This window comes from Triticum aestivum, chromosome 7A (assembly GCF_018294505.1).
Source record: "Triticum aestivum cultivar Chinese Spring chromosome 7A, IWGSC CS RefSeq v2.1, whole genome shotgun sequence".
Taxonomy (NCBI): Eukaryota; Viridiplantae; Streptophyta; class Magnoliopsida; order Poales; family Poaceae; genus Triticum; species Triticum aestivum.
Window position 1 is genome coordinate 272,106,864 of NC_057812.1, and position 15,886 is coordinate 272,122,749.

Genomic DNA, 15,886 nt, shown 5'->3' on the forward strand with positions numbered 1-15,886 from the left:
TAAAGGATGATAAGTTTGCTCTCATACGTAATTTATCCTCGGATGGATGGATTGGTGCTTATGATGTTCGTTCTGCTCATTCAGGTGTTGAGATTTATCAGGAAAATACTTATACAATATGGCTGGGGGTAGCACAGATGCAGCAACCAAGGAGATGGAGGCATTGCATGTTGGGCAAACCAAGGAAACAGATGTAAGTGCTGTGCTGTAGAAGTTTTTTTTTTTTACTCTGAGTTGAACCGTGAGTGTTCTTCCTCTCATTATCTTGCACGGTTGCTTAGGCATATTTTTCGCTTATGTTGGTCATGCAAAAAAATGTTGGGGAAGAACAAAAACCAAACAGGCTGTTGACCGATATTATTCTGCTTTGCAGAACTGGTATTCGCCACAAGTTGATAACTGCGTGTTGTTTCTTGCTATAGTTGCTTTTTTATTGCCTCATTGGTAAACTTGGTCCCACAGTGTAGTTTTAACTTATTTCCTGAGTTCTCTTCATTGCTGTTATGGACCTCTGACCACATGCCATGACTAGCCTTAGCATGCCTCAGTTATAAAGTGATATGTGATTACAACAGTCCTACAACTGATGCCAACTACTGTGGTTACATGGATTGCTGAACCTCACATGTCATCCTTCTCTTGGATGATCCTTGCAATGCTGTATATTATTTCTTTGATGGTAAATAACCTTCCCATTTTTGCTGCAGGAGATTCTGAAAAAGGCGTCAGATAGCAATGGCGGGGCTCCCGAAGCTCAGTCCCCACCACCACCAGCAGATGATGATGACGCACAAGTGGATGGTCCATCTGAAGGTGGAGCAGGAGGTGACAACTCTAATTTGCAAGATCTCATTTCTGTGTTTCTCATAGAGCTGGACCAGTGGATCTCTTGCTATTCTTGTTAGCATTTGGAAACTGGGACATGAATCATGTGATTAATTTTATTGTTGTGTGTCGAATGTATAGCTTCAGCGGCTGCGAAGAAGAAAAAGAAGAAAAGCAAGGCCAAGTGAGTTCTATTATTCAGTCGAACAATTAATGTTGCTCTATTTTACGAGCATTTCACGTGTTCTCTTGTAGAAAGAAGAAGGACCCCCTTCAGCAGACAGATCCTCCATCAATCCCTGTGGATGAGCTTTTCCCTTCAGGAGATTTTCCTGAGGGAGAAATCCAGGAATACAAGGATGAGTAAGTATTGAATCATAGGAATATGGTGTTTTTTACCTTCATAAAACAGGCAAAGGTTAAAATTGCATGGATAATCTTATAACTTCTTAAAACGATACAGAAATAGTATTTTGTTTCATTTGTCGCTAATGAAGGATTCTGCAAAATGATAATTATCTTTTGTTTTGTACATTACTCATGTTATTTGCTCTTCAGTAATTTATGGAGAACAACTAGTGAAGAAAAGAGGGAACAGGAACGACTACAAAAACCAATGTACAATTCTGTTCGCCGAGCTGCAGAAGTCCATCGACAGGTTTAGAATATTCTAGCCTACTAGCCTCTATTATTTTTTCCAGCTTCATTTTATCTGTATCTTTGGTTGGTGCATCTCTACAATGTAAATATGGCTTGCTAGGTACGAAAGTACATGAGGAGCATTATAAAGCCTGGAATGCTAATGATGGAACTATGCGAGACTTTGGAAAACATGGTTCGGAAACTTATCAAGGAGAATGGACTGCAAGCTGGCATTGCCTTTCCAACAGGATGCTCGTTGAATTGGTACGGTATTGCTCTAGAGTGCTTCCTAGTACTGCGTCCCCTTCTCACATTGACGGAAGAATTTTTTGCTTAGGGTCGCAGCTCACTGGACTCCAAATTCTGGTGATAAAACTGTACTACAATATGATGATGTGATGAAGCTGGATTTTGGGACACATATCGATGGTATGTCTGTTTTATTACTTTGTTCGGTTCTTTCTTCAATGATCTTGGTGTATACTTGTTAATGTTTTGTCCTTGCAAGTCCGACTTCATGATATTCATAATTCATGAAAACTAACATGATAATGTGATTTTTCCCAGGGCACATAGTTGATTGTGCATTTACCGTCGCATTTAATCCCATGTTTGATCCGTTGCTGCAAGCAACGAGAGATGCCACAAATACTGGAATCAAGGTAATTCTACATACTTCGTTTACTCGGTACATTTTAACTCAAAATGGACTCATATACTACCAAATGAATGCTTCCCATAAGCAGCTTTGCTCATAGTATTTCTGATAGCAGCTCTACTCTTTGGAAGAACACAGTGATAGGTTGTCGTTAAAGCTTGTGCTTTTGATTACCTTTTGTAGTGTCTGTTTCAGCGTGCTGTCATTTCTCCAGCTTTTTATATAGTGCTTTGTTTGGGTCTGTCTGAGTTTCGTTTTTCACCTGTTAATGATCTGATGTATGGATGTTTGAAATCATATCCCCTAAGTCATGTCTATTGTTTGCTATGTACTCCCTCCGTCCCAAAATAAGTGTCAACTTTTGTACTAACTCTAGTACAAAGTTGTACCAAGGCTGAGACACTTATTTTGGGATGGAGGGAGTACTTAATAATGTTTATTTATCCTTCATTTCAGGAAGCTGGAATAGATGCACGGCTTTGTGATGTCGGTGCTGCAATCCAAGAAGTCATGGAGTCATATGAGGTTGAAATTAATGGGAAAGTTTTCCAAGGTATGTGTAGTTTTTTTCTTTCCCATTCTGCACTAGTAGAATTGTAGTGACAGCATGATGATTTAATGGCTTCTTTGTTTTGCGGCAGTAAAAAGTGTGCGAAACCTCAATGGACACAGCATTGGACCATACCAAATCCATGCTGGTAAATCAGTCCCAATTGTAAAAGGCGGAGAGCAAACTAAAATGGAGGAGGGTGAATTTTATGCCATTGAAACTTTTGGGTCTACAGGTATGTCACTATAGAGCTTGAACTCGTAGGCCCACTAAGAAGTCATTTTCATCGCATTAGTAATACACTAAGTACGTACTTCCTCTGTCCGTACAAGTACTCGCATGGCCTTGGCTTTACAATCGATGTCCGTTTTCCCTACTCTCTTCAAATTTTGGACAGTTTTACATTTCATAAGCTCCATTTTGTTTGCAGGAAAGGGATTTGTGAGGGAGGACTTGGAATGCAGTCATTACATGAAGAACTTTGATGTTGGGCATGTACCGTTGAGGGTAGCAAAAGCCAAGCAGCTACTGGGGACAATCAACAACAACTTTGGAACACTTGCATTTTGCCGCCGGTACTTGGACCGCATCGGCGAGACCAAGTATCTCATGGCACTGAAAAATCTATGTGATGTTGGCATTGTTCAGGTATATGTGAGATAGAATGCCACCATTTCCATCCGAATGTCTTATCATGGACATGGTTACTCACGGTTTCATGACCTGTTTGCAGCCGTACCCGCCATTGTGCGATGTGAGGGGAAGCTATGTGTCCCAGTTTGAGCACACCATTTTGCTCCGGCCAACCTGTAAAGAAGTCATATCCAGAGGCGACGACTACTGATTGGGGCTGCGGCTCCTGTCTGTACCTGTCGCCTGCAGCGATTAGTGTTTTACCGTCTTGGGTGACCTGTGTTCGTTATTATGGATCAAATGGCACATCAGAATCAGACAAATAATGCGGTTACATTGCACCCTTTTGTTTTCTGAGTTTAGAATTTGTGGAAACTGGTTTGTAAGAATTGCTACCGTGTTGTATTACTTGATCCCTCTATAAAGAGTACTTCCTGGAGATTTTTTATCATTAGCGTGAGTACATCAATTTCTGTGACACGTAATTTAGGACAGAGGGAGTACATGCTTATACGTGGAGGGATGAAAATCATTTACCAGCTGTAGAAAAAGGAGAATCGTCCCACTGGTCACCACACAGAGTACTAGTAGTTTTCGTCCCCTACATGGAACCCTAATTGAAGTCCACATACTACTAGACTGGATAGTACTTCCTCCGTCCTAATATAAGATGTTAATATAACCAATTCAACGTTGCTCTGCTCTGATAAGTCGAATGCTTAGTGTTCTTTTTGTCATGCCAATGTTGGATGTAAGGTGAATATTGTATCTTGGTTAGTTATTAGTCGTGTCTTGTGAAGTTATATCAATGTTGTTTTGTAAGTGCATCAAGTGTCTCGGTGTTTTTGGAATATTGAAGGCAAATAGGTTGAGGCGCTAAGGAGTTTGTAAGTGTACACATGAGTTATAATCCCTAAAGATTTGGTTTAACCGATGAAAGACGACCTCTAAAAATGTATTTTTTTTTCAAGTGAAGAAATTGATATGACATTTAAAAAAATTGATGTGAAGACTTTGAGGCTTGAAGACTTTTGTTTTCATAATTTCTTTTATTTGAGTCATATAGTAAAAACTGTATTGTTAAAGGGGGGTCTAGATAAAACATATTTCACATTTCAAAAGAATTGCTCAAAGCTATACATACTCAGGCCGCTTCAAGTGAAGCCTTTGGAAATCTCCGGAACAGTGACAACTTTGCTAGCGATAGTGATGAAATTCATCTAGTCGCCGACGAATTTGGTCACACTGAGGAGATAGAATTTTGTCAATGCGATCTGCCTATCGTGAGGAAATTGAGAGCCCCGATGAAATTGATAGTTCAATTTTTCGACCGTTGTTGCGCCACGTGCCAGCTGTCAAGTAGATCCTTATCCTGACAATGGTCATGTCTGAAGGGGCATTAATGACATTTCATGTCGGGTTGCCCCTCGCTATAAATAACCGCCCCTACAACCAAATGTTGGTTGGCTACTCTAGAGAAAACTTGACACCTGTCATCTGAGAGAAACCCTTCCTCTGACGACTTTGAGAGAAACCCAAGTGAGGAAAATCTCAACCAGAGCAAAAGTGATTAAGCATCACTGAAAAGATTGATCTTTGTGATCCGACGTCTATTACCTTTGAAGATTGTCATTCTTCCAGACGGTTAGGCGTCATGTTTTGAGCACCCAAGAGTAATCATGGTGTACCGGTGAGCAAGTCTGTAAAGGTTTTGGAAGTCTACCTTGAAGACTTACCACGAGTGATTGGGCGAGGTCTAACTGACCTTAGCTCAAGAGAAATACGGTGAGGACTAAGTGTAAGGGCATATTTATCCCTAAGGTGTTTTGGTGATTGATGACAACGCGTTTGCGGACTAATCGTGTGCCTTGAGTATCCCAGACATTTCATCGCCAGGCACAAGACGGTTGGGTGCCCCTCGAAGACTGTTGAAGACGACATCTTTTCTACGTTTCTTTTTGGTGGATTTGAGTCGTAGGAAAGCCGTACTATTAAGAGGTGGTCCGCCTCGGAAAGGTTTGGGTGGAATCATGTCGGTGGGAACGACACCTATGGGATCACAAGAATCCCTACTACGGTTGCGGGGCGCGGGGTCGTGAGAAGAGCGGATCAAACAGATAGCACACGGTTCATTTATCCAGGTTCAGGCCGCGAGGATGCGTAAAACCCTACTCCTGCTTTGGTGGACTGTATATCTGTGTTCTTGAGCTAGCTATGGGGCGTGAGGAGCTCCAAAAAGCCGAATCCTCCTCCTGGTCGCCTCGGGCCTCCTTTTATAGGGAAGGGATTGCCACAGTGGCACACAGGAGGTGGAAAGGGTACAGTGATGTGAGGTTATCCCTCGCATTACATGACAAGGCGCATTTAATGCATCTTGCCCAGGTGTCCTTGCTTTATCGGGGACGGGGGAGAGCCCTGTCTCGTCCGTCGCCGCTCCCTCTCGTGTCGACACGCGCCCTGGCCAGCGGCGCCCGTGGTGCCATGTAGACAGGCAGGCAGCTAAGGTGGCGGAGTGGTGGGTCTCCACGAAGATCCGCATGCTGCCACGCAGGTGCCTGCCCAGCTGGTTGGGTCAGCAGCTGCATGCGAACGGCGGTGGAGGTTTGACTGGCGTGGGCCTGATGGTGGCCCTACGGGTGTTCTTGGCAAGGGCCTTGCCGGGGCCCCGGCAAGGGTCTTGCCGTGGCGCCTGCTGTCATCCCCGGCAAGGCTCTTGCCGGGGGCCTTGTGGTCCTCCTTGGCTGGGATTCCGCCAAGGATCATCATCTTCTAAAGGGTGTATCTGATCTTGAATGTCTTCACCAAGATCCGCATGCCACCACGGGGATGTCTCCCGAATCCTTGCCCCATGGGGGCAGTGGACTCAAGGGTGACTCACTCTGTAGGTGTGGGGCGAGCTGCCACGGCAAGGGTCTTGTCGGGTTTGCTAAAACCGCCTCCCGGCAAGGATCTTGCCGGGGGGAGTCCGCATCGTCCCCTTTGCTCTTTGTGGTGTTGGTCTTGGCGTCGTTCTGCTTCTCTCGAGCTTCGGCCTTACCTTGGATCACCTCCCTTGCCTTGCTCAGTGTGGTGGTGCCCGTGGCTCAGACTTCCCGTGCACAGTTATAGGGGTACAAAAAGCGTACCCCTCTTTTTGTACACCGACAGGAGCCCCCGGGCCTGGGCCACACGTAAGCGCAATCGCGTCGTTGGGCTAGGCCCAAAAACGGTGCGCGGGCAGGCGGGGCGGCTTTTACCGCGGTAAGTCTCTTCGCGCGCTGCGCTTCCCATGCTTCCCGCGCGTGGCGCGGCGTGGGGAGGCGTGTGTGACGTGGGCGGCATGTGTGGGGCTGAGCTCTGCATGCATGCGTCACGTCATAGTAAAAGGGGCGGTTCGCGTCTTCCCCATAAACGGAGGGAGGCGTGGAGGCGCGGCCCATTTACTGAATAGAGCTGAGGCGTGGTCTTCAAGGCGTCCACTCCCCACGATCACAGGGTGGGGAGAGGTCGCCTCACCCATCGCCTCGGTCCTGCACGCCTGCCACGTGGCTCTCATGCGCTTGGGGTGGCGAACGGTGGAGGCGGGAAACCGGGCCGCCGCGGGCTGGGGCGGCGGGTCGGTCCCAGTTCCCTGCGCCTTCCGCGTCTTGATTGGCTGAGCGGGGCGGCCGAGCCCCCACCCCGTTCCTTTATAAAGAGCGGGAGGGGGGGATGGTGTCCCGCATTCTTTCATCTCCTCCTTCCTTCAGCTTCTGCTCCCCCCTTCCATCCGCCATGGAGAGAGGGAATCCTGGTCCTTCAACTGTGGCGGCGAGGGTCGCCGCTCAACAACGCGTCCCTCCTTCTCCTGCACCTGCGATGGCAGAGCCAGCCGCGAGGGGAAGGGGGAGGGGGCGAGGCCGTGGGCGAGGCCGAGGCGCTCGGGGAAGAGGAGGACGGGGCGGCGCGCCGGCCTTGCCTCCGCCAGCAGTTCCTCCCCCCATGGAGGGCCACGTTGGGGATGACCCTTGCGAGTTTTTCGTCAGGCTGCGCCGGCCGCCTCGCCGTCGCCTTCGTCTCCCGGCTCCATTCGCGCGGGAGATGGAGCTGGATCCACCAAAGTCGCTGCGGCTGCACATGAGGGGCTGTGGGATCAGCGGCACGCGGGTTCGCGTCGACTTCCGAGCCCCTCACATGATGTATCTTCGTCGAGGATGGAAGACGTTCGCTCATATCTACCGCTTCACGGAGGGTCTCACTCTCCATTTCAAGCTGATGGAGGGTGGCCTTCTCTCCGTCAAGGTCTTCGGGTGCTTCGAGACCCGTGCAAGGTGCTACGTGGAGAGCTCTTCTGACAGCGAAGACTCCTCCTCGGGCGAGAGTGACGAGGAGGACAGCGGCAGCAACGACGAGGGTAGTAGGCGGCAGGATGACGGGTCCGATTAGGTGTCGGGCGCCGCTCCGTGCGGCACCGGCGACCCCATCATCCGTGTCGCCGGCTCCCTGAACTTCTCGGGGTCGTCTCCTTGGGCGGCTGGCGTTGGGAGGCTGCGGAAGAGGAAGAGGGCGGGTGGCAAGGCCGTCAAATCAGAGTACGCGGGCACCGACGCCTTCGACGCGTGCTGACGTCCTGCCGCCTCGTCTTCGAGCTCTGCTTCCTGCGCTGCCATTACCATCCAGCCTTCGGACGGCCACCAAGATGTTCTCTTGGTGTCTTCTGCCACCCGTAGCTCGCCTAGGCGCCCCTTTTGCCCTTTTCGCCTCCTTGACCTGCCTCCTGAGGAGAGGGACAAGAAAGGGATTACGGGCACCTTATCTCTTTTTAGTTTGTAAGCCTTCGGGCCTTAGCTGAATTTGAAACTTGTAATTCCAACGTTCATGTTTTTCATTCCCTATGGACTGTACCTGAGTGGAATGTTTTTAATGAAAAAGGGATGCTTGCCGGGTCATTTGTTTGTGGGTAGAACCCACGACAAGGAGTAAATCCTTGATATCTTTAAGATAAACATTTCCTTGCCCGGCAACAGGCCTTGCCGTCTCCCCACTTCGCTCGACCTTTCTCACACCTTTGGCGGAGGCAGGGATGGGGTGGGTTCAGGCTCCTTGTTTCATCCTCTCGCTGCCGCGACTACGACCAAACCTGGCCCCAGGAACGAGCCCTAGGGCCTAGAGTTAGGGGAGCATGGTAGCTTTAGGAAAAAACGAGGTTTCACATACCTCAGTCCATAAGGGAATGCATGATAAGGGATGAAGAACTTATCTGGAGTTGTAGCCCCCGGCAACTCTGGTTTGCTATGGGTGAATCTTTGCTCTTGCAGCCCCTGGCAATACTGGCTTGCCGGGGTCTAGATGCTGGTCTGTCCCTCTTCTCTTTTTCGTCCTCAAGTGATCCGGCAAGGATATCTGTGAGTCCTGCGAACCAAAGAAGACGAAAGAATGGCAAAGAGACGCACACTCGACCTCTAAGCTAGGGGTTAGTCGCCGCTAAGCACTATCAATCCTAACCAAGGATGAGACTCGACCTAGCATGCATGCTATAACATAGGGCGCCAGCGCTTCATTCATTTATGCTCAGGGTCTGCGCCTGGCTTTGTACAAAGGGTTACATGCATCATCGGCAATGCTTGTACAAAAGGTGGCTTGCCAGGGGGCCTGGCAAGCCGCGCCTCACGGGTAAAACTTGCGAAGATGCTCAATGTTCCAGGAGTTACTCACCGGAACTGTTGGGTTTCGTAGTAATTTCAAAAAATTTCCTACGCACATGCAAGATCATGGTGATGCATAGCAACGAGAGGGGGAGAGTGTGATCTACGTACCCTTGAAGATCGACAACGGAAGCGTTAACTTGGTTGATGTAGTCGTACGTCTCCACGGCCCGACCGATCAAGCACCGAAACTACGGCACCTCCGAGTTCTAGCACACGTTCAGCTCGATGACGATCCCCGGACTCCGATCCAGCAAAGTGTCGGGGAAGAGTTCCGTCAGCACGACGGCGTGGTGACGATCTTGATGTACTACCGTCGCAGGGCTTCGCCTAAGCACCGCTACAATATTATCGAGGACTATGGTGGAAGGGGGCACCGCACACGGCTAAGAATATGATCACGTGGATCAACTTGTGTCTCTAGGGGTGCCCCTTGTCTCCGTATATAAAGCCTCAAAGGAGGGGGGCCGGCCGGCCATCATAGGGCGCGCCAGGAGGAGTCCTACTCCTTCCGGGAGTGAGTAGGACTCCCCCCTTTCCTAGTTGGAATAGGATTCGTGAAGGGGGGAAAGAGAGAGAGAAGGAAGGGGGGCGCCGGCCCCCTCTCTCCTTGTACTATTCGGACTAAGGGGAGGGGCGTGCAGCCCATCCCTGGCCACCTCTCCTATCTCCCACTAAGGCCCACTAAGGCCCATATACCTCTCGGGGGGTTCCGGTAACCTCCCGGTAATCCGGTAAAATCCCGATTTCACCCGGAACGCTTCCGATATCCAAATATAGGCTTCCAATATATCAATCTTTATGTCTCGACCATTTCGAGACTCCTCGTCATGTCCATGATCACATCCAGGACTCCGAACAAACTTCGGTACATCAAAATGCATAAACTCATAATATAACTGTCATCGTAACCTTAAGCGTGCGGACCCTACGGGTTCGAGAACAATGTAGACATGACCGAGACACGTCTCCGGTCAATAACCAATAGCGGAACCTAGATGCTCATATTGGCTCCTACATATTCTACGAAGATCTTTTATCGGTCAGACCGCATAACAACATACGTTGTTCCCTTTGTCATCGGTATGTTACTTGCCCAAGATTCGATCGTCGGTATCCAATACCTAGTTCAATCTCGTTACCGGCAAGTCTCTTTACTCGTTTCGTAATACATCATCCCGCAACTAACTCATTAGTTGCAATGCTTGCAAGGCTTCAGTGATGTGCATTACTGAGAGGGCCCAGAGATACCTCTCCGACAATCGGAGTGACAAATCCTAATCTCGAAATACGCCAACCCAACATGTACCTTTGGAGACACCTGTAGAGCTCTTTTATAATCACCCAGTTACGTTGTGACGTTTGGTAGCACACAAAGTGTTCCTCCGGCAAACGGGAGTTGCATAATCTCATAGTCATAGGAACATGTATAAGTCATGAAGAAAGCAATAGCAACATACTAAACGATCGGGTGCTAAGCTAATGGAATGGGTCATGTCAATCAGATCATTCAACTAATGATGTGATCCCATTAATCAAATGACAACTCTTTGTCCATGGTTAGGAAACATAACCATCTTTGATTAACGAGCTAGTCAAGTAGAGGCATACTAGTGACACTCTGTTTGTCTATGTATTCACACATGTATTATGTTTCCGGTTAATACAATTCTAGCATGAATAATAAACTTTTATCATGATATAAGGAAATAAATAATAACTTTATTATTGCCTCTAGGGCATATTTCCTTCAGTCTCCCACTTGCACTAGAGTCAATAATCTAGGTTATACTATAATGATTCTAACACCCATGGAGCCTTGGTGCTGATCATGTTTTGCGTGGAAGAGGCTTAGTCAACGGGTCTGCTACATTCAGATCCATATGTATCTTGCAAATCTCTATGTCTCCCACCTGGACTAGATCCCGGATGGAATTGAAGCGTCTTTTGATGTGCTTGGTTCTTTTGTGAAATCTGGATTCCTTCGCCAAGGCAATTGCACCAGTATTGTCACAAAAGATTTTCATTGGACCCGATGCACTAGGTATGACACCTAGATCGGATATGAATTCCTTCATCCAGACTCCTTCGTTTGCTGCTTCCGAAGCAGCTATGTACTCCACTTCACATGTAGATCCCGCCACGATGCTTTGTTTAGAACTGCACCAACTGACAGCTCCACCTTTTAATGTAAACACGTATCTGGTTTGCGATTTAGAATCGTCCGGATCAGTATCAAAGCTTGCATCCACGTAACAGTTTATGATGAGCTCTTTGTCACCTCCATATACGAGAAACATATCCTTAGTCCTTTTAAGGTACTTCAGGATGTTCTTGACCGCTGTCCAGTGATCCACTCCTGGATTACTTTGGTACCTCCCTGCTAGACTTATAGCAAGGCACACATCAGGTCTGGTACATAGCATTGCATACATGATTGAGCCTATGGCTGAAGCATAGGGAACATCTTTCATTTTCTCTCTATCTTCTGCAGTGGTCGGGCATTGAGTCTGACTCAACTTCACACCTTGTAACATAGGCAAGAACCCTTTCTTTGCTTGATCCATTTTGAACTTCTTCAAAACTTTGTCAAGGTATGTGCTTTGTGAAAGTCCAATTAAGCATCTTGATCTATCTCTATAGATCTTAATGCCTAATATGTAAGCAGCTTCCCCGAGGTCTTTCATTGAAAAACTCTTATTCAAGTATCCCTTTATGCTATCCAGAAATTCTATATCATTTCCAATCAGTAATATGTCATCCACATATAATATTAGAAATGCTACAGAGCTTCCACTCACTTTCTTGTAAATACAGGCTTCTCTGAAAGTCTGCATAAAACCAAATGCTTTGATCACACTATCAAAGCGTTTATTCCAACTCCGAGAGGCTTGCACCAGTCCATAAATGGATCGCTAGAGCTTGCACACTTTCTTAGCTCCCTTTGGATCGACAAAACCCTCTGGTTGGATCATATACAACTCTTCTTCCAGAAATCCATTCAGGAATGCAGTTTTGACATCCATCTGCCAAATTTCATAATCATAAAATGCGGCAATTGCTAACATGATTCGGGCAGACTTAAGCATCGCTATGGGTGAGAAGGTCTCATCGTAGTCAATCCCTTGACTTGCCGAAACCCTTTTGCGACAAGTCGAGCTTTGTAGACAGTAATATTACCGTTGGCGTCAGTCTTCTTCTTGTAGATCCATTTATTCTCAATTGCTTGCCGATCATTGGGCAAGTCAACCAAAGTCCACACTTTGTTCTCATACATGGATCCCATCTCAGATTTCATGGCTTCAAGCCATTTTGCGGAATCTGGGCTCACCATCGCTTCTTCATAGTTCGTAGGTTCATCATGATCTAGTAGCATGACTTCCAGAACAGGATTACCGTACCACTCTGGCTCGAATCTCACTCTGGTTGATCTACGAGGTTCAGTAGTATCTTGTTCTGAAGTTTCATGATCATTATCATTAGCTTCCTCACTAATTGGTGTAGGTGTCACAGAAACAGTTTTCTGTGATGCACTACTTTCCAATAAGGGAGCAGGTACAGTTACCTCGTCAAGTTCTACTTTCCTCCCACTCACTTCTTTCGAGAGAAACTCCTTCTCCAGAAAGTTTCCGAACTTAGCAATAAAAGTCTTGCCTTCGGATCTGTGATAGAAGGTGTATCCAATAGTCTCCTTTGGATATCCTATGAAGACACATTTCTCCGATTTGGGTTCGAGCTTATCAGGTTGAAGCTTTTTCACATAAGCATTGCAGCCCCAAACTTTCAGAAACGACAACTTTGGTTTCTTGCCAAATCATAGTTCATAAGGCGTCGTCTCAACGGATTTTGATGGTGCCCTATTTAACGTGAATGCGGCCGTCTCCAAAGCATAACCCCAAAACAATAGCGGTAAATCAGTAAGAGACATCATAGATCGCACCATATCTAGTAAAGTACGATTACGACGTTCGGACACACCATTACGCTGTGGTGTTCCGGGTGGCGTGAGTTGCGAAACTATTCCGCATTGTTTCAAATGTACACCAAACTTGTAACTCAAATATTCTCCTCCACGATCAGATCGTAGAAACTTTATTTTCTTGTTACGATGATTTTCAACTTCACTCTGAAATTCTATGAACTTTTCAAACATTTCAGACTTATGTTTCATTAAGTAGATATACCCATATCTGCTTAAGTCATCTGTGAAGGTGAGAAAATAACGATATCCACCACGAGCCTCAATATTCATCGGACTACATACATCTGTATGTATGATTTCCAACAAATCTGTTGCTCTCTCCATAGTACCGGAGAACAGCGTTTTAGTCATCTTGCCCATGAGGCACGGTTCGCAAGTACCAAGTGATTCATAATCAAGTGGTTCCAAAAGTCCATCAGTATGGAGTTTCTTCATGCGCTTTACACCGATATGACCTAAATGGTAGTGCCACAAATAAGTTGCACTATCATTATCAACTCTGCATCTTTTGGCTTCAACATTATGAATATGTGTGTCACTACTATCGAGATTCAATAAGAATAGACCATTCTTCAAGGGTGCATGACCATAAAAGATATTACTCATATAAATAGAGCAACCATTATTCTCTGATTTAAATGAATAACCGTCTCGCATCAAACAAGATCCAGATATAATGTTCATGCTTAACGCTGGCACCAAATAACAGTTATTTAGGTCTAATATTAATCCCGAAGGTAGATGTAGAGGTAGCGCGCCGACCGCGATCACATCGACTTTGGAACCGTTTCCCACGCGCATCGTCACCTCGTCCTTAGCCAATCTTCGCTTAATCTGTAGTCCCTATTTCGAGTTGCAAATATTAGCAACAGAACCAGTATCAAATACCCAGGTGCTACTGCGAGCATTAGTAAGGTACACATCAATAACATGTATATCACATATACCTTTGTTCACCTTGCCATCCTTCTTATCTGCCAAATACTTGGGGCAGTTCCGCTTCCAGTGACCAGTCTGCTTGCAGTAGAAGCACTCAGTTTCAGGCTTAGGTCCAGACTTGGGTTTCTTCTCTTGAGCAGCAACTTGCTTGCTGTTCTTCTTGAAGTTCCCCTTCTTCTTCCCTTTGCCCTTTTTCTTGAAACTAGTGGTCTTGTTGACCATCAACACTTGATGCTCCTTCGGGAATAGTCTTATTCATCCCTTGCATATTATAGTTCATCACGAAGCTCTTGTAGCTTGGTGGAAGTGATTGGAGGATTCTGTCAATGACGCTATCATCCGGAAGATTAACTCCCAGTTGAATCAAGTGATTACAATACCCAGACATCTTGAGTATATGCTCACTGACAGAACTGTTCTCCTCCATCTTGCAGCTATAGAACTTATTGGAGACTTCATATCTCTCAATCCGGGCATTTGCTTGAAATATTAACTTCAACTCCTGGAACATCTCATATGCCCCATGACGTTCAAAACGTCGTTGAAGTCCCGGTTCTAAGCCGTAAAGCATGGCACATTGAACTATCGAGTAGTTATCAGCTTTGCTGTGCCAGACGTTCATAACATCTGTTGTTGCTCCAGCAGCAGGCCTGGCACCCAGCGGTGCTTCCAGGACGTAATTCTTCTGTGCAGCAATGAGGATAATCCTCAAGTTACGGACCCAGTCCGTGTAATTACTACCATCATCTTTCAACTTTGCTTTCTCTAGGAACGCATTAAAATTCAACGGAACAACAGCACGGGCCATCTATCTACAATCAAACATACATAAGCAAGATACTACAGGTACTAAGTTCATGATAAATTTAGGTTCAATTAATCATATTACTTAAAGAACTCCCACTTAGATAGACATCCCCCTAATCCTCTAAGTGATTACGTGATCCAAGTCAACTAAACCATGTCCGATCATCACGTGAGATGGAGTAGTTTCATTGGTGAACATCACTATGTTGATCATATCTACTATATGATTCACGCTCGACCTTTCGATCTCCATGTTCCGAGGCCATATCTGTATATGCTTGGCTCGTCAAGTATAACCTGAGTATTCTGCGTGTGCAACTGTTTTGCACCCGTTGTATTTGAACGTAGAGCCTATCACACCCGATCATCACGTGGTTTCTCAGCACGAAGAACTTTCGCAACGGTGCATACTCAGGGAGAACACTTCTTGATAATTAGTGAGAGATCATCTTATAATGCTACCGTCAATCAAAGCAAGATAAGATGCATAAAAGATAAACATCACATGCAATCAATATAAGTGATATGATATGGCCATCATCATCTTGTGCTTGTGATCTCCATACTCGAAGCACCGTCGTGATCACCATCGTCACCGGCGCGACACCTTGATCTCCATCGTAGCATCATTGTCGTCTCGCCAATCTCATGCTTCCATGACTATCGCTACCGCTTAGTGATAAAGTAAAGCATTACAGCGCGATTGCATTGCATACAATAAAGCGACAACCATATGGCTCCTGCCAGTTGCCGATAACTCGGTTACAAAACATGATCATCTCATACAATAAAATTTAGCATCATGTCTTGACCATATCACATCACAACATGCCCTGCAAAAACAAGTTAGACGTCCTCTACTTTGTTGTTGCAAGTTTTACGTGGCTGCTACGGGCTTAAGCAAGAACCAATCTTACCTACGCATCAAAACCACAACGATAGTTTGTCAAGTTGGTGCTGTTTTAACCTTCGCAAGGACCAGGCGTAGCCACACTCGGTTCAACTAAAGTTGGAGAAACTGTCACCCGCTAGCCACCTTTGTGCAAAGCACGTCGGGAGAACCGGTCTCGCGTAAGCGTATGCGTAATGTCGGTCCGGGCCGCTTCGTCCAACAATACCGCCGAACCAAAGTATGACATGCTGGTAAGCAGTATGACTTATATCGCCCAAAACTCACTTGTGTTCTA

General features: G+C 46.3%; 1 protein-coding gene across 1 annotated transcript in view; it reads left to right on the forward strand.

Moving 5' to 3' along the window:
- LOC123152149 (methionine aminopeptidase 2B) overlaps positions 1 to 3,759 on the forward strand; it is a 4,495-nt gene extending 736 nt beyond the window's left edge. Inside the window, exons 2-13 of the mRNA XM_044571770.1 lie at positions 85 to 193; positions 708 to 825; positions 967 to 1,009; positions 1,081 to 1,188; positions 1,384 to 1,483; positions 1,586 to 1,731; positions 1,805 to 1,896; positions 2,035 to 2,129; positions 2,582 to 2,678; positions 2,767 to 2,910; positions 3,106 to 3,323; positions 3,409 to 3,759. Of these exons, the coding sequence (XP_044427705.1) occupies positions 119 to 193; positions 708 to 825; positions 967 to 1,009; positions 1,081 to 1,188; positions 1,384 to 1,483; positions 1,586 to 1,731; positions 1,805 to 1,896; positions 2,035 to 2,129; positions 2,582 to 2,678; positions 2,767 to 2,910; positions 3,106 to 3,323; positions 3,409 to 3,519 (1,347 nt within the window). The 5' untranslated portion in view covers positions 85 to 118 and the 3' untranslated portion in view covers positions 3,520 to 3,759. The remainder of the gene's footprint in view (positions 1 to 84; positions 194 to 707; positions 826 to 966; positions 1,010 to 1,080; positions 1,189 to 1,383; positions 1,484 to 1,585; positions 1,732 to 1,804; positions 1,897 to 2,034; positions 2,130 to 2,581; positions 2,679 to 2,766; positions 2,911 to 3,105; positions 3,324 to 3,408) is intronic.
- The last annotated feature ends 12,127 nt before the right edge of the window (positions 3,760 to 15,886 follow it).